Below are 23,030 nucleotides of genomic sequence, written 5' to 3'. Positions count from 1 at the left end.
TCTGTCTGTCTGTCTGTCTGTCTGTCTGTCTGTGTGTCTGTCTGTGTGTCTGTCTGTGTGTCTGTCTGTCTGTCTGTCTGTCTGTCTGTGTGTCTCTGTCTGTGTGTCTGTGTGTCTGTCTGTCTGTCTGTCTGTGTGTCTGTGTCTGTCTGTCTGTGTGTCTGTCTGTCTGTGTGTCTGTGTGTCTGTCTGTCTGTGTGTCTGTCTGTGTGTATGTGTCTGTCTGTCTGTCTGTCTGTCTGTCTGTCTGTCTGTCTGTGTGTATGTGTCTGTCTGTCTGTGTGTCTGTGTGTATATGTGTGTCTGTCTGTGTGTATATGTGTGTCTGTCTGTGTGTCTGTGTGTGTCTGTCTGTGTGTTAATGTGTGTCTGTCTGTGTGTCTGTGTGTGTCTGTCTGTGTGTATATGTGTGTCTGTCTGTGTCTGTCTGTCTGTGTGTCTGTGTGTCTGTGTGTCTGTCTGTGTGTCTGTCTGTGTGTCTGTCTGTCTGTCTGTCTGTCTGTCTGTCTGTCTGTCTGTCTGTCTGTCTGTCTGTCTGTCTGTCTGTCTGTGTGTGTGTGTGTGTGTGTGTGTGTGTGTGTGTGTACCTGGTTGTATTTAATACAGCGCTGCAGTAGATCAGAGGCGATATCATACTTCCCAGACTTGATGTAAACATCAGCCAGCAGCAACCAGGCTGCCTCCAGGTCCTCTGACAGCTCCCAGCTCCACTCCACCTGTACAATACCCACATATAATACTGGAGTCCTCCAGGGCTCTGATCTAGGCCCTCTGGAGTCCTCCAGGGCTCTGATCTGCTGGAGTCCTCCAGGCTTTCTATCTGGAGTCCTCAGGGCTCTGATCTAGGCCCTCTGATCCTCGGCTCTCACTAGCTCTTAGTCTCCAGGGCTCTGATCTGGGCTCTGTTCTAGGCCCTCTGGGGTCCTCCAGGGGCTCTGATCTAGGCCCTCTGGAGTCCTCCAGGGGCTCGGTTCTAGGCCCTCTGAGGGGCTCGGTTCTAGGCCCTCTGGGGTCCTCCAGGGGCTCTGTTCTAGGCCCTCTCCTCTGACTGTCTCACTGGAGATGAGTGTCTGCTGAGCGACAGGACCAACATGTAAATCTACAACAGTAAAAAAGTCTACCTTGGTGAGCCTCTTGAGCTGGTTCCTGGCCCGAGGAGTTTGTTTTAGCAGCATGAAGGCCTGGCCCATCGCAAGCAGGTAGGGAACGTTGTTCACCTGGGGTGAAGAAGGTACAGGAGAAGGAGGGGGAGGAGAAAGAGGAAACCCTACCTGAGTAGAGGCCAGCTCAGTGAAGGGGCCTTACCTGAGTAGAGGCCAGCTCAGTGAAGGGGGTCCTACCTTAGTAGAGGCCAGCTCAGTGAAGGGGTCCTACCTTAGTAGAGGCCAGCTCAGTGAAGTGGTCCTACCTTAGTAGAGCCCAGCTCAGTGAAGGGGTCCTACCTTAGTAGAGGCCAGCTCAGTGAAGGGGCCCTACCTTAGTAGAGGCCAGCTCAGTGAAGGGGTCCTACCTTAGTAGAGGCCAGCTCAGTGAAGGGGTCCTACCTTAGTAGAGGCCAGCTCAGTGAAGGGGTCCTACCTTAGTAGAGGCCAGCTCAGTGAAGGAGGTCCTACCTTAGTAGAGGCCAGCTCAGTGAAGGGGTCCTACCTTAGTAGAGGCCAGCTCAGTGAAGGGGTCCTATCTTAATTGAGGCCAGCTCAGTGAAGGGGTCCTACCTGAGTAGAGGCCAGCTCAGTGAAGGGGTCCTACCTTAATTGAGGCCAGCTCAGTGAAGGGGTCCTACCTTAGTAGAGGCCAGCTCAATGAAGGTGGATCTACCTGAGTAGAGGCCAGCTCAGTGAAGGGGTCCTACCTGAGTAGAGGCCAGCTCAGTGAAGGAGGTCTACCTTAGTAGAGGCCAGCTCAGTGAAGGGGTCCTACCTGAGTAGAGGCCAGCTCAGTGAAGGGGTCCTACCTTAGTAGAGGCCAGCTCAGTGAAGGAGGTCCTACCTTAGTAGAGGCCAGCTCAGTGAAGAGTCTCAACTTAGTAGAGGCCAGCTCAGTGAAGGGGTCCTACCTGAGTAGAGGCCAGCTCAGTGAAGGGGTCCTACCTGAGTAGAGGCCAGCTCAGTGAAGGAGGTCCTACCTTAGTAGAGGCCAGCTCAGTGAAGGAGGTCCTACCTTAGTAGAGGCCAGCTCAGTGAAGGGGTCCTACCTGAGTAGAGGCCAGCTCAGTGAAGGGGTTCTACCTGAGTAGAGGCCAGCTCAGTGAAGGGGTCCTACCTTAGTAGAGGCCAGCTCAGTGAAAGAGTTCCTACCTTAGTAGAGGCCAGCTCAGTGAAGGGGTCCTACCTTAGTAGAGGCCAGCTCAGTGAAGGGGGATCTACCTGAGTAGAGGCCAGCTCAGTGAAGGAGGTCCTACCTGAGTAGAGGCCAGCTCAGTGAAGGGGTTCTACCTGAGTAGAGGCCAGCTCAGTGAAGGGGTCCTACCTTAGTAGAGGCCAGCTCAGTGAAAGAGTTCCTACCTTAGTAGAGGCCAGCTCAGTGAAGGGGTCCTACCTTAGTAGAGGCCAGCTCAGTGAAGGGGGATCTACCTTAGTAGAGGCCAGCTCAGTGAAGGAGGTCCTACCTTAGTAGAGGCCAGCTCAGTGAAGGAGGATCTACCTTAGTAGAGGCCAGCTCAGTGAAGGGGTCCTACCTTAGTAGAGGCCAGCTCAGTGAAGGGGTCCTACCTTAGTAGAGGCCAGCTCAGTGAAGGGGTCCTACCTGAGTAGAGGCCAGCTCAGTGAAGGGGTCCTACCTTAGTAGAGGCCAGCTCAGTGAAGGGGGATCTACCTGAGTAGAGGCCAGCTCAGTGAAGGAGGTCCTACCTGAGTAGAGGCCAGCTCAGTGAAGGAGGATCTACCTTAGTAGAGGCCAGCTCAGTGAAGGGGTCCTACCTTAGTAGAGGCCAGCTCAGTGAAGGGGTCCTACCTTAGTAGAGGCCAGCTCAGTGAAGGGGTCCTACCTTAGTAGAGGCCAGCTCAGTGAAGGGGGTTCTACCTTAGTAGAGGCCAGCTCAGTGAAGGAGGTTCTACCTTAGTAGAGGCCAGCTCAGTGAAGGGGTCCTACCTTAGTAGAGGCCAGCTCAGTGAAGGGGTCCTACCTTAGTAGAGGCCAGCTCAGTGAAGGGGTTCTACCTTAGTAGAGGCCAGCTCAGTGAAGTGGTCCTACCTGAGTAGAGGCCAGCTCAGTGAAGGGGGATAGACCTTATTAGAGGCCAGCTCAGTGAAGGGGTCCTACCTTAGTAGAGGCCAGCTCAGTGAAGGGGTCCTACCTGAGTAGAGGCCAGCTCAGTGAAGGGGTCCTACCTTAGTAGAGGCCAGCTCAGTGAAGGGGTCCTACCTTAGTAGAGGCCAGCTCAGTGAAGGGGGATCTACCTGAGTAGAGGCCAGCTCAGTGAAGGAGGTCCTACCTGAGTAGAGGCCAGCTCAGTGAAGGAGGTCCTACCTGAGTAGAGGCCAGCTCAGTGAAGTGGTCCTACCTTAGTAGAGGCCAGCTCAGTGAAGGTGGATCTACCTGAGTAGAGGCCAGCTCAGTGAAGGGGTCCTACCTTAGTAGAGGCCAGCTCAGTGAAGGGGTCCTACCTGAGTAGAGGCCAGCTCAGTGAAGGGGTCCTACCTTAGTAGAGGCCAGCTCAGTGAAGGGGTCCTACCTTAGTAGAGGCCAGCTCAGTGAAGGGGGATAGACCTTATTAGAGGCCAGCTCAGTGAAGGGGTCCTACCTTAGTAGAGGCCAGCTCAGTGAAGTGGTCCTACCTTAGTAGAGGCCAGCTCAGTGAAGGGGTCCTACCTGAGTAGAGGCCAGCTCAGTGAAGGGGTCCTACCTTAGTAGAGGCCAGCTCAGTGAAGGGGTCCTACCTTAGTAGAGGCCAGCTCAGTGAAGGGGTCCTACCTTAGTAGAGGCCAGCTCAGTGAAGGGGTCCTACCTTAGTAGAGGCCAGCTCAGTGAAGGGGTCCTACCTGAGTAGAGGCCAGCTCAGTGAAGGGGGTCCTACCTTAGTAGAGGCCAGCTCAGTGAAGGGGTCCTACCTTAGTAGAGCCCAGCTCAGTGAAGGGGTCCTACCTTAGTAGAGGCCAGCTCAGTGAAGGGGTCCTACCTTAGTAGAGGCCAGCTCAGTGAAGGGGTTCTACCTTAGTAGAGCCCAGCTCAGTGAAGGGGTCCTACCTTAGTAGAGGCCAGCTCAGTGAAGGGGGATAGACCTTATTAGAGGCCAGCTCAGTGAAGGGGTCCTACCTTAGTAGAGGCCAGCTCAGTGAAGGGGTCCTACCTTAGTAGAGGCCAGCTCAGTGAAGGGGTCCTACCTTAGTAGAGGCCAGCTCAGTGAAGGGGTCCTACCTTAGTAGAGGCCAGCTCAGTGAAGGGGTCCTACCTTAGTAGAGGCCAGCTCAGTGAAAGAGTTCCTACCTTAGTAGAGGCCAGCTCAGTGAAGGGGTCCTACCTTAGTAGACGCCAGCTCCGTGAAGGGGTCCTACCTTAGTAGAGCCCAGCTCAGTGAAGGGGTTCTACCTTAGTAGAGGCCAGCTCAGTGAAGGGGTCCTACCTGAGTAGAGGCCAGCTCAGTGAAGGGGGATAGACCTTATTAGAGGCCAGCTCAGTGAAGGGGTCCTACCTTAGTAGAGGCCAGCTCAGTGAAGGGGTCCTACCTTAGTAGAGGCCAGCTCAGTGAAGGGGGATAGACCTTATTAGAGGCCAGCTCAGTGAAGGGGGTCCTACCTTAGTAGAGGCCAGCTCAGTGAAGTGGTCCTACCTTAGTAGAGGCCAGCTCAGTGAAGGGGTTCTACCTTAGTAGAGGCCAGCTCAGTGAAGGGGTCCTACCTGAGTAGAGGCCAGCTCAGTGAAGGGGGATAGACCTTATTAGAGGCCAGCTCAGTGAAGAGGTCCTACCTTAGTAGAGGCCAGCTCAGTGAAGGGGTCCTACCTTAGTAGAGGCCAGCTCAGTGAAGGGGGATAGACCTTATTAGAGGCCAGCTCAGTGAAGGGGGTCCTACCTTAGTAGAGGCCAGCTCAGTGAAGTGGTCCTACCTTAGTAGAGGCCAGCTCAGTGAAGGGGTCCTACCTTAGTAGAGGCCAGCTCAGTGAAGGGGTCCTACCTCAGTAGAGGCCAGCTCAGTGAAGGGGGATAGACCTTATTAGAGGCCAGCTCAGTGAAGGGGGTCCTACCTTAGTAGAGGCCAGCTCAGTGAAGTGGTCCTACCTTAGTAGAGGCCAGCTCAGTGAAGGGGTCCTACCTTAGTAGAGGCCAGCTCAGTGGAGTGGTCCTACCTTAGTAGAGCCCAGCTCAGTGAAGGGGTCCTACCTTAGTAGAGGCCAGCTCAGTGAATGGATCCTACCTGAGTAGAGGCCAGCTCAGTGAAGGGGTCCTACCTTAATAGAGGCCAGCTCAGTGAAGGGGTTCTACCTTAGTAGAGCCCAGCTCAGTGAAGGGTTCTCAACTTAGTAGAGGCCAGCTCAGTGAAGGGGTCCTACCTGAGTAGAGGCCAGCTCAGTGAAGGGGGATAGACCTTATTAGAGGCCAGCTCAGTGAAGGGGTCCTACCTTAGTAGAGGCCAGCTCAGTGAAGGGGGTCCTACCTTAGTAGAGGCCAGCTCAGTGAAGGGGTCCTACCTGAGTAGAGGCCAGCTCAGTGAAGGGGGTCCTACCTTAGTAGAGGCCAGCTCAGTGAAGGGGTCCTACCTTAGTAGAGGCCAGCTCAGTGAAGGGGTCCTACCTTAGTAGAGGCCAGCTCAGTGAAGGGGTCCTACCTTAGTAGAGGCCAGCTCAGTGAAGGGGTTCTACCTGAGTAGAGGCCAGCTCAGTGAAGGGGTCCTACCTTAGTAGAGGCCAGCTCAGTGAAAGAGTTCCTACCTTAGTAGAGGCCAGCTCAGTGAAGGGGTCCTACCTTAGTAGAGGCCAGCTCAGTGAAGGGGTCCTACCTTAGTAGACGCCAGCTCGGTGAAGGGGTCCTACCTTAGTAGAGCCCAGCTCAGTGAAGGGGTTCTACCTTAGTAGAGACCAGCTCAGTGAAGGGGTCCTACCTGAGTAGAGGCCAGCTCAGTGAAGGGGGATAGACCTTATTAGAGGCCAGCTCAGTGAAGGGGTCCTACCTTAGTAGAGGCCAGCTCAGTGAAGGGGTCCTACCTTAGTAGAGGCCAGCTCAGTGAAGGGGTCCTACCTTAGTAGAGGCCAGCTCAGTGAAGGGGTCCTACCTTAGTAGAGGCCAGCTCAGTGAAGGGGTCCTACCTTAGTAGAGGCCAGCTCAGTGAAGGGGTCCTACCTTAGTAGAGGCCAGCTCAGTGAAGGGGTCCTACCTTAGTAGAGACCAGCTCAGTGAAGGGGGATAGACCTTAGTAGAGGCCAGCTCAGTGAAGGGGTCCTACCTTAGTAGAGGCCAGCTCAGTGAAGGGGTCCTACCTTAGTAGAGGCCAGCTCAGTGAAGGGGTCCTACCTTAGTAGAGGCCAGCTCAGTGAAGGCCTGCAGGGCTTTCTGGATGTGTTTGGGGTCTCTGGTGGCCATGAGGCAGAGGTTGACCAGCAAGGTGATTCCGTCTGACCGCTGACCTCCTGATGACCCCTGACGTGGGCGGAACTCCTTCACCAGGTTCTGGGCCGTGGCCACGCCCACCTGCTCCCTGTGCTCAGCCCCGCCCAGTTGGCTCGTACTGACCAATCAGAGAGGAGAACAGACGTCATCATTTTATATCATGTATTATTACAGTTAGCTGAAGTATCTCATAATCAGGAACAATCAAACTAGGCGACATGGTAATGAGATGATAATGCAGGGGTCTAAGATTGATTTGCACTGCATCGGCTCCGACTCTCGTCGGATGTGGCAGGGCCTGCAAACTATTACAGACTACAAAGGGAAGCCCAGCCGAGAGCTGCCCGGCGACACAAGCCTACAGGACGAGCTAAATAACTTCTATGCTCGCTTCGAGGCAAGTAACACTGAAACGTGCATGAGAGCATCTGCTGTTCTAGACGACAGTGTGATCACGCTCTCCGTAGCCGACGTGAGTAAGACCTTTAAACAGGTCAACATTCACAAAGCTGCAGGGCCAGACGGATTACCAGGACGTGTACTCCGAGCATTCGCTGACCAACTGGCAAGTGTCTTCACTGACATTTTCAACCTCTCCCTGTCCGAGTCTGTAATACCAACATGTTTCAAACAGACCACCATAGTCCCTGTGAGCAAGAACACCAATATAACCTTATTCCTGTATTGGCGCTTTGCCTGTTTGATGGTTCGTCTGAGGGTGTAGCGGGATTTCTTATAAGCGTACGGGTTTGAGTCCTGCTCCTTGAAGGCGGCAGCTCTACCCTTTAGCTCAGCGCTGATGTTGCCTGTAATCCATGGCTTCTGGTTGGGGTATGTTCGTACAGTCACAGTGGGGACAACGTCAACGATGCACTTATTGATGAAGCCAGGGACTGAGGTGCTGTACTCCTCAATGCCATCGGATGAATCCAGGAACATGTGCCAGTCTGTGCAAAACAGTCCTGTAGTTTAGCATCTGCTTCATCTGACAATTTACTTATTGACAGAGTCACTGGTGATTCCTGTTTTATTTTTTGCCTGTAAACAGGAATCAGGAGGATAGAATTATGGTCAGATTTGCCAAATGGAGGGAGAGGGAGAGCTTTGTACGCGTCTCTGTGTGTGGAGTAAAGGTGGTCTAGAGTTTTTTTCCCCTCTGGTTGCACATTTAACATGCTGGTAGAAATGAGGTAAAACGGAATAGAGTTTCCCTGCATTAAAGTCTCCGGCCACTAGGAGCGCCGCCTCTGGATGAGCGTTTTCCTGTTTGCTTATGGCCTTATACAGCTCATTGAGTGCTGTCTTAGTGCCAGCATGCGTGTGTGGTGCCTTCAGAAAGTACTCAAACCCCTTGACTATATTTTGTTGTGTTACAGCCTGAGGTCATAATGGATTAACATTGTTTTTTTTCTCACCCATCTACACACAATAACTTATATTGAGAAAGTGAAAACACGTTTTTAGTAGTTTTTCTTGGCCATTCATGTTTTTAGAAATGTTTGAAAATTGATTGAAAATGAAATACAGAAATATCTAATTTACATAAGTACTTATACACCTGAATCAATACTTTATAGAATAACCTTTGGCAGCGATTAGAGCTGTGAGTATTTCTTGGTATGCCTCTAAGAGCTTTCTACACCTGGATTGTGCAACATTTTCCCATTATTGTTTTCTAAATTCTTCAAGCTCTGTCAAATTGTTGATCATTGCTAGACAGCCATTTTCAAGTCTTGCCATATATTTTCAAGTAGATTTAAGTCAAAACTGTAACTCGGCCACTCAGGAACATTCACTGTCTTCTTGGTAAGCATCTCCAGTGTATATTTGGCCTTGTGTTTTAGGTTATTGTACTGCTGAAAGGTGAATTCATCTCCCAGTGTCTGGTGGAAAGCAGGATTTGCCAGGGCTTACCTCAATTCCATTTCTTTTTTATCCTGTAAAACTCCCCAGTCCTTAACAATTACAAGCATACCCATAACATGATGCAGCCACCACTATGCTTGGAAATATGGAGAGTGGTACTCAGTAATGTGTTGTGTTGGATTTGCTCCAAACATAACACTTTGTATTCAGGGGAAAAAGTTAATTGCTTTACCACATTTTTTGCAGTATGACTTCAGTGACTTGTTGCAAACATAAGGCATGTTTTGGAATATTTTTATTCCGTAAAGGCTTCCTTCTTTTCACTCTGTGAATTAGGTTAGTATTGTGGAGTAATTTGTGTAGGCCAGTGACAAAAGAATCTCAATTTAATCCATTTTAAATGTAATCTGTAACACAACAAAATGTGGTAAAAGTCAAGGGGTGGGAATACTTTCTAAAGGCACTGTAAATCATTATCTCCTCTGACTCTGAAGGCCTGCCGTGCCACTAGAAGCCCCGCCGTGTCTCTAGAAGCCCCGCCGTATCTCAAGAAGCCCCGCCGTACCCCTAGAAGCCCCGCCGTACCTCTAGAAGCCCCGCCGTACCTCTAGAAGCCCCGCCGTACCTCTAGAAGCCCCGCAGTACCTCTAGAAGCCCCGCCGTGTCTCTAAAAGCCCCGCCGTATCTCAAGAAGCCCCGCCGTACCTCAAGAAGCCCCGCCGTACCTCTAGAAGCCCCGCTGTATCTCAAGAAGCCCCGCCGTATCTCAAGAAGCCCCGCCGTACCTCTAGAAGCCCCGCCGTACCCCTAGAAGCCCCGCCGTAACCCTAGAAGCCCCGCCGTACCCCTAGAAGCCCTGCCGTACCCCTAGAAGCCCCGCCGTACCTCCACTCCTCCTGGGGTGTCTCAAACACCTCCCCTCCGATGACCTCGTTGTCTGGGTTGAGACAGATGCGGATCATGAGCTCCATAGCCTGATCTCCCCACTCGTTGTCCCGCCGGGCCTTATTCAGATGGAACAGAGCCTCACTCACCCTGTACACATGCCTGGAGGGTGGAGAGGTCCATCTTTGAACCAGATCTTATTCTGTCAGCCAGGGGTTCTATACAGATAGAAACTAGACACTCACTATACAGATAGACTAGACACTCACTATACAGATAGACTAGACACTCACTATACAGATAGACTAGACACTCACTATACAGCTAGACTAGACACTCACTATACAGCTAGACACTCACTATACAGCTAGACTAGACACTCACTATACAGCTAGACTAGACACTCACTATACAGCTAGACTAGACACTCACTATACAGATAGACTAGACACTCACTATACAGATATATCTGTATAGAACTATCTGTATAGAACTATCTGTATAGAACTACCTGTATAGAACTACCTGTATAGAACTATCTGTATAGAACTATCTGTATAGAACTACCTGTATAGAACTATCTGTATAGAACTATCTGTATAGAACTATCTGTATAGAACTAATGAAAAGTAGAAGAGAGAAAAGACATCTGTGTCGTATTCCTCTTCCTTATAACTTTTGGATATTAGAGTCTTTACAGTAGTAGTTGTATTGGACACCAGTAGTAAAGGCCTTTACAGTAGTAGTTGTATTAGACACCAGTAGTAAAGGCCTTTACAGTAGTAGTTGTATTGGACACCAGTAGTAAAGGCCTTTACAGTAGTAGTTGTATTGGACACCAGTAGTAAAGGCCTTTACAGTAGTAGTTGTATTGGACTCTCACCAGTAGTAAAGGCCTTTACAGTAGTAGTTGTATTAGACACCAGTAGTAAAGGTCTTTACAGTAGTAGTTGTATTGAACTCTCACCAGTAGTAAAGGTCTTTACAGTAGTAGTTGTATTGGACACCAGTAGTAAAGGTCTTTACAGTAGTAGTTGTATTGGACTCTCACCAGTAGTAAAGGTCTTTACAGTAGTAGTTGTATTGGACACCAGTAGTAAAGGCCTTTACAGTAGTAGTTGTATTGGACACCAGTAGTAAAGGTCTTTACAGTAGTAGTTGTATTGGACACCAGTAGTAAAGGCCTTTACAGTAGTAGTTGTATTAGACACCAGTAGTAAAGGTCTTTACAGTAGTAGTTGTATTGGACACCAGTAGTAAAGGTCTTTACAGTAGTAGTTGTATTGGACACCAGTAGTAAAGGCCTTTACAGTAGTAGTTGTATTGGACTCTCACCAGTAGTAAAGGTCTTTACAGTAGTAGTTGTATTGGACTCTCACCAGTAGTAAAGGCCTTTACAGTAGTAGTTGTATTGGACTCTCACCAGTAGTAAAGGTCTTTACAGTAGTAGTTGTATTGGACACCAGTAGTAAAGGCCTTTACAGTAGTAGTTGTATTGGACTCACCAGTAGTAAAGGTCTTTACAGTAGTAGTTGTATTGGACTCTCACCAGTAGTAAAGGCCTTTACAGTAGTAGTTGTATTGGACTCTCACCAGTAGTAAAGGCCTTTACAGTAGTAGTTGTATTGGACTCTCACCAGTAGTAAAGGCCTTTACAGTAGTAGGTGTATTAGACACCAGTAGTAAAGGTCTTTACAGTAGTAGTTGTATTGTACACCAGTAGTAAAGGTCTTTACAGTAGTAGTTGTATTAGACACCAGTAGTAAAGGCCTTTACAGTAGTAGTTGTATTAGACACCAGTAGTAAAGGCCTTTACAGTAGTAGTTGTATTAGACACCAGTAGTAAAGGCCTTTACAGTAGTAGTTGTATTGGACTCTCACCAGTAGTAAAGGCCTTTACAGTAGTAGTTGTATTGGACACCAGTAGTAAAGGTCTTTACAGTAGTAGTTGTATTAGACACCAGTAGTAAAGGTCTTTACAGTAGTAGTTGTATTGGACTCTCACCAGTAGTAAAGGCCTTTACAGTAGTAGTTGTATTAGACACCAGTAGTAAAGGCCTTTACAGTAGTAGTTGTATTAGACACCAGTAGTAAAGGTCTTTACAGTAGTAGTTGTATTGGACACCAGTAGTAAAGGCCTTTACAGTAGTAGTTGTATTGGACTCTCACCAGTAGTAAAGGCCTTTACAGTAGTAGTTGTATTGGACACCAGTAGTAAAGGCCTTTACAGTAGTAGTTGTATTGGACACCAGTAGTAAAGGCCTTTACAGTAGTAGTTGTATTGGACTCTCACCAGTAGTAAAGGCCTTTACAGTAGTAGTTGTATTGGACTCTCACCAGTAGTAAAGGCCTTTACAGTAGTAGTTGTATTAGACACCAGTAGTAAAGGTCTTTACAGTAGTAGTTGTATTGGACACCAGTAGTAAAGGCCTTTACAGTAGTAGTTGTATTAGACACCAGTAGTAAAGGTCTTTACAGTAGTAGTTGTATTAGACACCAGTAGTAAAGGCCTTTACAGTAGTAGTTGTATTGTACACCAGTAGTAAAGGCCTTTACAGTAGTAGTTGTATTGGACACCAGTAGTAAAGGCCTTTACAGTAGTAGTTGTATTAGACACCAGTAGTAAAGGTCTTTACAGTAGTAGTTGTATTGGACACCAGTAGTAAAGGCCTTTACAGTAGTAGTTGTATTGGACACCAGTAGTAAAGGTCTTTACAGTAGTAGTTGTATTGGACACCAGTAGTAAAGGCCTTTACAGTAGTAGTTGTATTAGACACCAGTAGTAAAGGCCTTTACAGTAGTAGTTGTATTGGACACCAGTAGTAAAGGCCTTTACAGTAGTAGTTGTATTGGACACCAGTAGTAAAGGTCTTTACAGTAGTAGTTGTATTGGACACCAGTAGTAAAGGCCTTTACAGTAGTAGTTGTATTGGACTCTCACCAGTAGTAAAGGTCTTTACAGTAGTAGTTGTATTGGACTCTCACCAGTAGTAAAGGCCTTTACAGTAGTAGTTGTATTAGACACCAGTAGTAAAGGCCTTTACAGTAGTAGTTGTATTAGACACCAGTAGTAAAGGTCTTTACAGTAGTAGTTGTATTGAACTCTCACCAGTAGTAAAGGCCTTTACAGTAGTAGTTGTATTGGACACCAGTAGTAAAGGCCTTTACAGTAGTAGTTGTATTGGACACCATTAGTAAAGGTCTTTACAGTAGTAGTTGTATTAGACATCAGTAGTAAAGACCTTTACAGTAGTAGTTGTATTGGACACCAGTAGTAAAGGCCTTTACAGTAGTAGTTGTATTAGACACCAGTAGTAAAGGTCTTTACAGTAGTAGTTGTATTGGACACCAGTAGTAAAGGCCTTTACAGTAGTAGTTGTATTGAACTCTCACCAGTAGTAAAGGCCTTTACAGTAGTAGTTGTATTAGACACCAGTAGTAAAGGTCTTTACAGTAGTAGTTGTATTGGACACCAGTAGTAAAGGCCTTTACAGTAGTAGTTGTATTGGACACCAGTAGTAAAGGCCTTTACAGTAGTAGTTGTATTGAACTCTCACCAGTAGTAAAGGCCTTTACAGTAGTAGTTGTATTGGACACCAGTAGTAAAGGCCTTTACAGTAGTAGTTGTATTAGACACCAGTAGTAAAGGCCTTTACAGTAGTAGTTGTATTGGACTCTCACCAGTAGTAAAGTTCTTTACAGTAGTAGTTGTATTGGACACCAGTAGTAAAGGTCTTTACAGTAGTAGTTGTATTGGACTCTCACCAGTAGTAAAGGCCTTTACAGTAGTAGTTGTATTGGACTCTCACCAGTAGTAAAGGTCTTTACAGTAGTAGTTGTATTAGACACCAGTAGTAAAGACCTTTACAGTAGTAGTTGTATTGGACACCAGTAGTAAAGGCCTTTACAGTAGTAGATGTATTAGACACCAGTAGTAAAGGTCTTTACAGTAGTAGTTGTATTGGACTCTCACCAGTAGTAAAGGCCTTTACAGTAGTAGGTGTATTAGACACCAGTAGTAAAGGTCTTTACAGTAGTAGTTGTATTGTACACCAGTAGTAAAGGTCTTTACAGTAGTAGTTGTATTAGACACCAGTAGTAAAGGCCTTTACAGTAGTAGATGTATTGAACTCTCACCAGTAGTAAAGGCATTTACAGTAGTAGTTGTATTGGACACCAGTAGTAAAGGCCTTTACAGTAGTAGTTGTATTGGACTCTCACAAGTAGTAAAGGTCTTTACAGTAGTAGTTGAATTGGACTCTCACCAGTAGTAAAGGTCTTTACAGTAGTAGTTGTATTGGACACCAGTAGTAAAGGCCTTTACAGTAGTAGTTGTATTGGACACCAGTAGTAAAGGCCTTTACAGTAGTAGTTGTATTGGACTCTCACCAGTAGTAAAGGCCTTTACAGTAGTAGTTGTATTGGACTCTCACCAGTAGTAAAGGTCTTTACAGTAGTAGTTGTATTGGACTCTCACCAGTAGTAAAGGCCTTTACAGTAGTAGTTGTATTAGACACCAGTAGTAAAGGCCTTTACAGTAGTAGTTGTATTGAACTCTCACCAGTAGTAAAGGCCTTTACAGTAGTAGTTGTATTGTACACCAGTAGTAAAGGCCTTTACAGTAGTAGTTGTATTGGACACCAGTAGTAAAGGTCTTTACAGTAGTAGTTGTATTGGACACCAGTAGTAAAGCCCTTTACAGTAGTAGTTGTATTGTACACCAGTAGTAAAGGCCTTTACAGTAGTAGTTGTATTGGACACCAGTAGTAAAGGCCTTTACAGTAGTAGTTGTATTAGACACCAGTAGTAAAGGCCTTTACAGTAGTAGTTGTATTGGACACCAGTAGTAAAGGCCTTTACAGTAGTAGTTGTATTGGACTCTCACCAGTAGTAAAGGTCTTTACAGTAGTAGTTGTATTGGACTCTCACCAGTAGTAAAGGCCTTTACAGTAGTAGTTGTATTAGACACCAGTAGTAAAGGCCTTTACAGTAGTAGTTGTATTGGACACCAGTAGTAAAGGCCTTTACAGTAGTAGTTGTATTAGACACCAGTAGTAAAGGCCTTTACAGTAGTAGTTGTATTAGACACCAGTAGTAAAGGCCTTTACAGTAGTAGTTGTATTGGACTCTCACCAGTAGTAAAGGCCTTTACAGTAGTAGTTGTATTGGACACCAGTAGTAAAGGTCTTTACAGTAGTAGTTGTATTAGACACCAGTAGTAAAGGCCTTTACAGTAGTAGTTGTATTGTACACCAGTAGTAAAGGTCTTTACAGTAGTAGTTGTATTGGACACCAGTAGTAAAGGTCTTTACAGTAGTAGTTGTATTAGACACCAGTAGTAAAGGCCTTTACAGTAGTAGTTGTATTGGACTCTCACCAGTAGTAAAGGCCTTTACAGTAGTAGTTGTATTGGACACCAGTAGTAAAGGCCTTTACAGTAGTAGTTGTATTAGACACCAGTAGTAAAGGTCTTTACAGTAGTAGTTGTATTAGACACCAGTAGTAAAGGCCTTTACAGTAGTAGTTGTATTTGACACCAGTAGTAAAGGCCTTTACAGTAGTAGTTGTATTGGACACCAGTAGTAAAGGTCTTTACAGTAGTAGTTGTATTAGACACCAGTAGTAAAGGCCTTTACAGTAGTAGTTGTATTAGACACCAGTAGTAAAGGCCTTTACAGTAGTAGTTGTATTGGACTCTCACCAGTAGTAAAGGTCTTTACAGTAGTAGTTGTATTGAACTCTCACCAGTAGTAAAGGCCTTTACAGTAGTAGTTGTATTGGACACCAGTAGTAAAGGCCTTTACAGTAGTAGTTGTATTGGACACCAGTAGTAAAGGCCTTTACAGTAGTAGTTGTATTAGACACCAGTAGTAAAGGTCTTTACAGTAGTAGTTGTATTGTACACCAGTAGTAAAGGCCTTTACAGTAGTAGTTGTATTGGACACCAGTAGTAAAGGCCTTTACAGTAGTAGTTGTATTGAACTCTCACCAGTAGTAAAGGTCTTTACAGTAGTAGTTGTATTGGACACCAGTAGTAAAGGCCTTTACAGTAGTAGTTGTATTAGACACCAGTAGTAAAGGCCTTTACAGTAGTAGTTGTATTGAACTCTCACCAGTAGTAAAGGCCTTTACAGTAGTAGTTGTATTGGACACCAGTAGTAAAGGCCTTTACAGTAGTAGTTGTATTGGACTCTCACCAGTAGTAAAGGTCTTTACAGTAGTAGTTGTATTGGACTCTCACCAGTAGTAAAGGCCTTTACAGTAGTAGTTGTATTGGACACCAGTAGTAAAGGTCTTTACAGTAGTAGTTGTATTAGACACCAGTAGTAAAGGTCTTTACAGTAGTAGTTGTATTAGACACCAGTAGTAAAGGCCTTTACAGTAGTAGTTGTATTAGACACCAGTAGTAAAGGTCTTTACAGTAGTAGTTGTATTGAACTCTCACCAGTAGTAAAGGTCTTTACAGTAGTAGTTGTATTGAACACCAGTAGTAAAGGTCTTTACAGTAGTAGTTGTATTGTACACCAGTAGTAAAGGTCTTTACAGTAGTAGTTGTATTAGACACCAGTAGTAAAGGCCTTTACAGTAGTAGTTGTATTAGACACCAGTAGTAAAGGCCTTTACAGTAGTAGTTGTATTAGACACCAGTAGTAAAGGTCTTTACAGTAGTAGTTGTATTAGACACCAGTAGTAAAGGCCTTTACAGTAGTAGTTGTATTAGACACCAGTAGTAAAGGCCTTTACAGTAGTAGTTGTATTGGACTCTCACCAGTAGTAAAGGTCTTTACAGTAGTAGTTGTATTGGACACCAGTAGTAAAGGCCTTTACAGTAGTAGTTGTATTAGACACCAGTAGTAAAGGTCTTTACAGTAGTAGTTGTATTGGACACCAGTAGTAAAGGCCTTTACAGTAGTAGTTGTATTGGACACCAGTAGTAAAGGACTTTACAGTAGTAGTTGTATTAGACACCAGTAGTAAAGGTCCTTACAGTAGTAGTTGTATTAGACACCAGTAGTAAAGGCCTTTACAGTAGTAGTTGTATTGTACACCAGTAGTAAAGGTCTTTACAGTAGTAGTTGTATTAGACACCAGTAGTAAAGGCCTTTACAGTAGTAGTTGTATTGAACTCTCACCAGTAGTAAAGGTCTTTACAGTAGTAGTTGTATTGGACACCAGTAGTAAAGGCCTTTACAGTAGTAGTTGTATTGGACTCTCACCAGTAGTAAAGGTCTTTACAGTAGTAGTTGTATTGGACACCAGTAGTAAAGGTCTTTACAGTAGTAGTTGTATTGGACACCAGTAGTAAAGGCCTTTACAGTAGTAGTTGTATTGGACACCAGTAGTAAAGGCCTTTACAGTAGTAGTTGTATTGGACTCTCACCAGTAGTAAAGGCCTTTACAGTAGTAGTTGTATTGGACACCAGTAGTAAAGGTCTTTACAGTAGTAGTTGTATTAGACACCAGTAGTAAAGGCCTTTACAGTAGTAGTTGTATTGGACACCAGTAGTAAAGGTCTTTACAGTAGTAGTTGTATTGGACACCAGTAGTAAAGGCCTTTACAGTAGTAGTTGTATTGGACACCAGTAGTAAAGGTCTTTACAGTAGTAGTTGTATTGGACACCAGTAGTAAAGGCCTTTACAGTAGTAGTTGTATTGGACACCAGTAGTAAAGGCCTTTACAGTAGTAGTTGTATTGGACACCAGTAGTAAAGGCCTTTACAGTAGTAGTTGTATTAGACACCAGTAGTAAAGGCCTTTACAGTAGTAGTTGTATTGGACACCAGTAGTAAAGGCCTTTACAGTAGTAGTTGTATTAGACACCAGTAGTAAAGGCCTTTACAGTAGTAGTTGTATTGGACACCAGTAGTAAAGGTCTTTACAGTAGTAGTTGTATTAGACACCAGTAGTAAAGGCCTTTACAGTAGTAGTTGTATTGGACACCAGTAGTAAAGGTCTTTACAGTAGTAGTTGTATTGGACACCAGTAGTAAAGGCCTTTACAGTAGTAGTTGTATTGGACACCAGTAGTAAATGTCTTTACAGTAGTAGTTGTATTGGACACCAGTAGTAAAGGTCTTTACAGTAGTAGTTGTATTGGACCCACCAGTAGTAAAGGCCTTTACAGTAGTAGTTGTATTGGACTCTCACCAGTAGTAAAGGCCTTTACAGTAGTAGTTGTATTGGACACCAGTAGTAAAGGCCTTTACAGTAGTAGTTGTATTAGACACCAGTAGTAAAGGTCTTTACAGTAGTAGTTGTATTGGACACCAGTAGTAAAGGCCTTTACAGTAGTAGTTGTATTGAACTCTCACCAGTAGTAAAGGTCTTTACAGTAGTAGTTGTATTGAACTCTCACCAGTAGTAAAGGCCTTTACAGTAGTAGTTGTATTGAACTCTCACCAGTAGTAAAGGTCTTTACAGTAGTAGTTGTATTAGACACCAGTAGTAAAGGCCTTTACAGTAGTAGTTGTATTGGACACCAGTAGTAAAGGCCTTTACAGTAGTAGTTGTATTGGACTCTCACCAGTAGTAAAGGCCTTTACAGTAGTAGTTGTATTGGACACCAGTAGTAAAGGCCTTTACAGTAGTAGTTGTATTGAACTCTCACCAGTAGTAAAGGTCTTTACAGTAGTAGTTGTATTAGACACCAGTAGTAAAGGTCTTTACAGTAGTAGTTGTATTGGACACCAGTAGTAAAGGCCTTTACAGTAGTAGTTGTATTGGACTCTCACCAGTAGTAAAGGCCTTTACAGTAGTTATATCCAGGCTCAGTGGTCGCTCCGTGGTCGTGGAGCTCACAGGCTTGAAACAAGGCCAGGGCGTCATCCAGTCTGGCTGACCGTCTCAGCACCTGGATACACTTGGCCAGGAACACGTAGTTACCTATGGGACAATACCAACACCATTACACAGCAGTATAGACTATATGTACATTGAATTCAAGGTCTAGGTCTGGAAGCCACTGCTTTTTAAATTCATCCCCTCTAATCAGGGACTGATTTAGACCTGGGACACCAGGTGGGTGATTCCCCTCTAATCAGGGACTGATTTAGACCTGGGACACCAGGTGGGTGATTCCCCTCTAATCAGGGACTGATTTAGACCTGGGACACCAGGTGGGTGATTCCCCTCTAATCAGGGCCTGGTTTAGACCTGGGACACCAGGTGGGTGATTCCCCTCTAATCAGGGACTGATTTAGACCTGGGACACCAGGTGGGTGATTCCCCTCTAATCAGGGCCTGATTTAGACCTGGGACACCAGGTGGGTTATTCCCCTCTAATCAGGGACTGATTTAGACCTGGGACACCAGGTGGGGGATTCCCCTCTAATCAGGGACTGATTTAGACCTGGGACGCCAGGTGGGTGCAAATAATTATCAGGTAGAACAGAAAAACAGCTGTAATCTGGACCTCGTAGGGTAAGATTTGAATACCCCATGGGTACATGGGTAAGGTACCCAGACAGGATCCCAGACAGGATCCCAGACAGGATCCCAGACAGGATCCAAATAAACAACATGAGTCCTAATAATGGTAGTATGTTTAAAATACAACATGTACCTGGGCATCTGTCCATCAGTCCAAGGTAAATCTCCACAGACTCATCAAACTTCTCCTCCTTCAACTTGATATCTCCGTACACCTTCAGGCAGACACAGGAACATGATGATTATGTCAACCTTCCCAGTGTGCTCTAGCACGTACAAAGAGGAGAGAGGACTAAACCTTTATGGGCTCTGGGGGGATGTTATACAGAGGAGAGAGGACTAAACCATTGTGGCATCAGGGGGATGTTATACAGAGGAGAGAGGACTAAACCATTATGGACTCTGGGGGATGTTATACAGAGGAGAGAGGACTAAACCATTGTGGCATCAGGGGGATGTTATACAGAGGAGAGAGGACTAAACCATTGTTGCCACAAAGTTGCCACAAAGTTGGAAGCACAGAATTGTCTAGAATGTCATTGTATGCTGTTGCATTAAGATTTCACTTCACTGGAACTAAGGGGCCCGAACCATGAAAAACAACCCCAGACCATTATTCCTCCACCAAACTTTACAGTTGGCACTATGCATTGGGGCAGGTAGCGTTCTCCTGGCATCGGCCAAACCCAGATTCGTACGTTGGACTGCGTTTCCACTGCTCCAGAGTACAACGGAGGCGAGCTTTACACCACTCCAGCCGACGCTTGGTATTGTGCATGGAGATCTTAGGTTTGTGTGCGGCTGCTCGGCCATGGAAACCCATTTCATGAAGCTCCCAACGAACAGTCATTGTGCTGATTTGCTTCCAGAGGCAGTTTGTGAACTCTGTACTGAGTGTTGCAACCGAAGACAGACAATGATAACGCGCCTCAGCACTCGGCGGTTCCATTCTGTGAGCTCGTGTAGCCTACCACTTCGCGGCTGAGCCATTGTTGCTCCTAGACGTTTCCACTTCACAATAACAGCACACACAGTTGACCGGGGCAGCTCTAGCAGGGCAGAAATTTGACGAACTGACTTATTGGAAAGGTGGCATCCTATGACGGTGCCACGTTTGAAGTCACTGAGCTCTTCAGTACGGGCCATTCTACTGCCATTGTTTGTCTATGGAGATTGCATGGGTGTGTGCTCAATTTTATACACCTGTCAGCAACGGGTGCGGCTGAAATATCCGAATCCACTAACTTGAATGGGTGTCCACATACTTTTGCATATATAGTGTATGTAGAGGAGAGAGGATTGTACCATTGTGGCGTCAGGGTGGAAGGCATGCTTTCCCAGCACCTCCTCTACCTGCATCAGGGCTTCATCTGTCTTCCCGTTCTCCAGGTAGAACTGGGCCATCTCCAGACCGATCTGAGAGGGGAGTATAGATCAGATCTACAGAATATACATACAGTTGAAGTCGGAAGTTTACATCCACTTAGGTTGGAGTCATTTCAACTCGTTTTCCAACCACTCCGCAAGGTTCTTGTTAACAAACTATAGTTTTGACAAGTCGGTTAGGACATCTACTTTCTGCATGACACAAGTAATTTTTCCAACAATTGTTTACAGACAGATTATTTCACTTATAATTCACTGTATCACAATTCCAGTGGGTCAGAAGTTTACATACACTAAGTTGACTGTGCCTTTAAACAGCTTGGAAAAATCCTGAAAATGATGTCATGGCTTTAGAAGCTTCTGATAGGCTAATTGACATCATGTAAGTCAATTGGAGGTGCACCTGTGGATGTATTTCAAGGCCCACCTTCAAACTCATTGCCTCTTTGCTTGACATCATTGGAAAATCAAAAGAAATCAGCCAAGACCTCAGACAAAAAAATTGTAGACCTCCACAAGTCTGGTTCATCCTTGGGAGCAATTTCCAAACGCCTGAAGGTACCAGGTTCATCTGAACAAACAATAGTACGCAAGTATTAACACCATGGGACCACGCAGCCGTTATACCGCTCAGGAAGGAGACGCGTTCTGTCTCCTAGAGATGAACGTACTTTGGTGTGAAAGTGTAAATCAATCCCTGAACAACAGCAAAGGACCTTGTGAAGATGCTGGAGGAAACAGGTACAAAAGTATCTATATCCACAGTAAAACGAGTCCTATATCGACATAACCTGAAAGGCCGCTCAGCAAGGAAGAAGCCACTGCTCCAAAACCGCCATAAAAAAGCCAGACTACGGTTTGCAACTGCACATGGGGACAAAGATCGTACTTTTTGGAGAAATGTCCTCTGGTCTGATGAAGCAAAAATAGAACTGTTTGGCTATAATGACCATCGTTATGTTTGGAGGAAAAGGGGGAGGCTTGCAAGCCGAAGAACACCATCCCAACCGTGAAGCACGGAGGTGGCAGCATCATGTTGTGAGGGTGCTTTGCTGCAGGAGGGACTGGTGCACTTCACAAAATAGATGGCATTATGAGGCAGGAAAATTATGTGGATATATTGAAGCAACATCTCAAGACATCAGTCAGGAAGTTAAAGCTTGGTCACAAATGGGTCTTCCAAATGGACAATGACCCCAAGCATACTTTCAAAGTTGTGGTAAAATGGCTTAAGGACAACAAAGTCAAGGTATTGGAGTGGCCGTCACAAAGCCCTGAACTAAATCCCATAGAACATTTGTGGGAAGAACTGAAAAAGTGTGTGTGAGCAAGGAGGCCTACAAACCTGACTCAGTTACACCAGCTCTGTCAGGAGGAATGGGACAAAATTCACCCAACTTATTGTGGGAAGCTTGTGGAAGGCTACCCAAAACGTTTGACCCAAGTTAAACAATTTAAAGGCAATGCTACCAAATACTAATTGAGTGCATGTAAACTTCTGACCCACTGGGAATGTGATGAAAGAAATAAAAGCTGAAATAAATCATTCTCTCTACTATTATTCTGACATTTCACATTCTTAAAATAAAGTGGTGATCCTAACTGACCTAAAACAGGGAATTTTTACTAGGATTAAATGTCAGGAATTGTGAAAAAACTGAGTTTAAATGTATTTGGCGAAGGTGTATGTAAACTTCTGACTTCAACTGTATATATATATATATCACACGCTAGATCAGTTCTCTAGTTACAGAGAAAACGACAAGACAAACTGCCCACACACCTCACTTCCTGTCTGTCCTCCTGATGGCTACTATAGCCTGGTTGTAGTAATACTAACCTTGTTGTCTGTCCTCCCGATGGCTACTATAGCCTGGTTGTAGTAATACTAACCTTGTTGTCCTCCCGATGGCTACTATAGCCTGGCTGTAGTAATACTACACCTTGTTGTCTGTCCTCCCGATGGCTACTATAGCCTGGTTGTAGTAATACTAACCTTGTTGTCCTCCCGATGGCTACTATAGCCTGGTTGTAGTAATACTAACCTTGTTGTCTGTCCTCCCGATGGCTACTATAGCCTGGTTGTAGTAATACTAACCTTGTTGTCTGTCCTCCCGATGGCTACTATAGCCTGGCTGTAGTAATACTACACCTTGTTGTCTGTCCTCCTGATGGCTACTATAGCCTGGTTGTAGTAATACTAACCTTGTTGTCTGTCCTCCCGATGGCTACTATAGCCTGGTTGTAGTAATACTAACCTTGTTGTCTGTCCTCCCGATGGCTACTATAGCCTGGTTGTAGTAATACTAACCTTGTTGTCTGTCCTCCTGATGGCTACTATAGCCTGGTTGTAGTAATACTAACCTTGTTGTCTGTCCTCCCGATGGCTACTATAGCCTGGTTGTAGTAATACTACACCTTGTTGTCTGTCCTCCCGATGGCTACTATAGCCTGGTTGTAGTAATACTAACCTTGTTGTCTGTCCTCCAGATGGCTACTATAGCCTGGTTGTAGTAATACTAACCTTGTTGTCTGTCCTCCCGATGGCTACTATAGCCTGGTTGTAGTAATACTTGGTACTGTCTACATGGGTCCTGCTACGGTAGTGTCTGGCCAGCTGACAACAGATGGAGCACAGCACGGTCCTCTCCTGCTCCAGCAGCTCTGGGCTCTCTGTCTGACAACGCTTCAGGACGCTCAGCTGGACGCTGTGGGCCTGTGGGAGAGACGAACACCGCGGAAGAAACACACAGCCCCATTTGAAAAGGAAGTCCTCCTCACATAGAACTTGTTACACTGTCACAAACTAGCTCCAGTCATACTGAGAGATGCTTAGTTACTGTACTGTCTGCTGTCACTGACAACATTAACACAAGTGGAAAATGACTGTATCAACATGTCATTGTTCTAAGACCTTCTCTAAG

At 45.6% G+C, this 23,030-nt stretch overlaps 1 protein-coding gene across 8 annotated transcripts in view; it reads right to left on the bottom strand.

Moving 5' to 3' along the window:
• LOC106590692 (tetratricopeptide repeat protein 21B) overlaps positions 1-23,030 on the bottom strand; it is an 83,254-nt gene that overhangs the window by 7,014 nt on the left and 53,210 nt on the right. For 5 of the 8 annotated variants that reach the window (XM_045710874.1, XM_045710871.1, XM_045710872.1 and 2 more), the window contains 8 exons: positions 22,631-22,822; positions 20,026-20,136; positions 18,854-18,935; positions 18,024-18,174; positions 9,293-9,454; positions 6,446-6,659; positions 1,122-1,217; positions 588-716 (listed from right to left, as the gene is read on the bottom strand). In XM_045710874.1, the coding sequence (XP_045566830.1) occupies positions 588-716; positions 1,122-1,217; positions 6,446-6,659; positions 9,293-9,454; positions 18,024-18,174; positions 18,854-18,935; positions 20,026-20,136; positions 22,631-22,822 (1,137 nt within the window). The remainder of the gene's footprint in view (positions 1-587; positions 717-1,121; positions 1,218-6,445; positions 6,660-9,292; positions 9,455-18,023; positions 18,175-18,853; positions 18,936-20,025; positions 20,137-22,630; positions 22,823-23,030) is intronic. The other 3 variants (XM_045710873.1, XM_045710875.1, XM_045710876.1) reach the window with 3 other exon arrangements.

The sequence above is a fragment of the Salmo salar genome, chromosome ssa29 (genome assembly GCF_905237065.1).
Source record: "Salmo salar chromosome ssa29, Ssal_v3.1, whole genome shotgun sequence".
Lineage (NCBI taxonomy): Eukaryota > Metazoa > Chordata > Actinopteri > Salmoniformes > Salmonidae > Salmo > Salmo salar.
The sequence above is the reverse complement of the archived record's forward strand: the minus strand, read 5'-3'. Positions and strand labels throughout refer to the sequence as shown.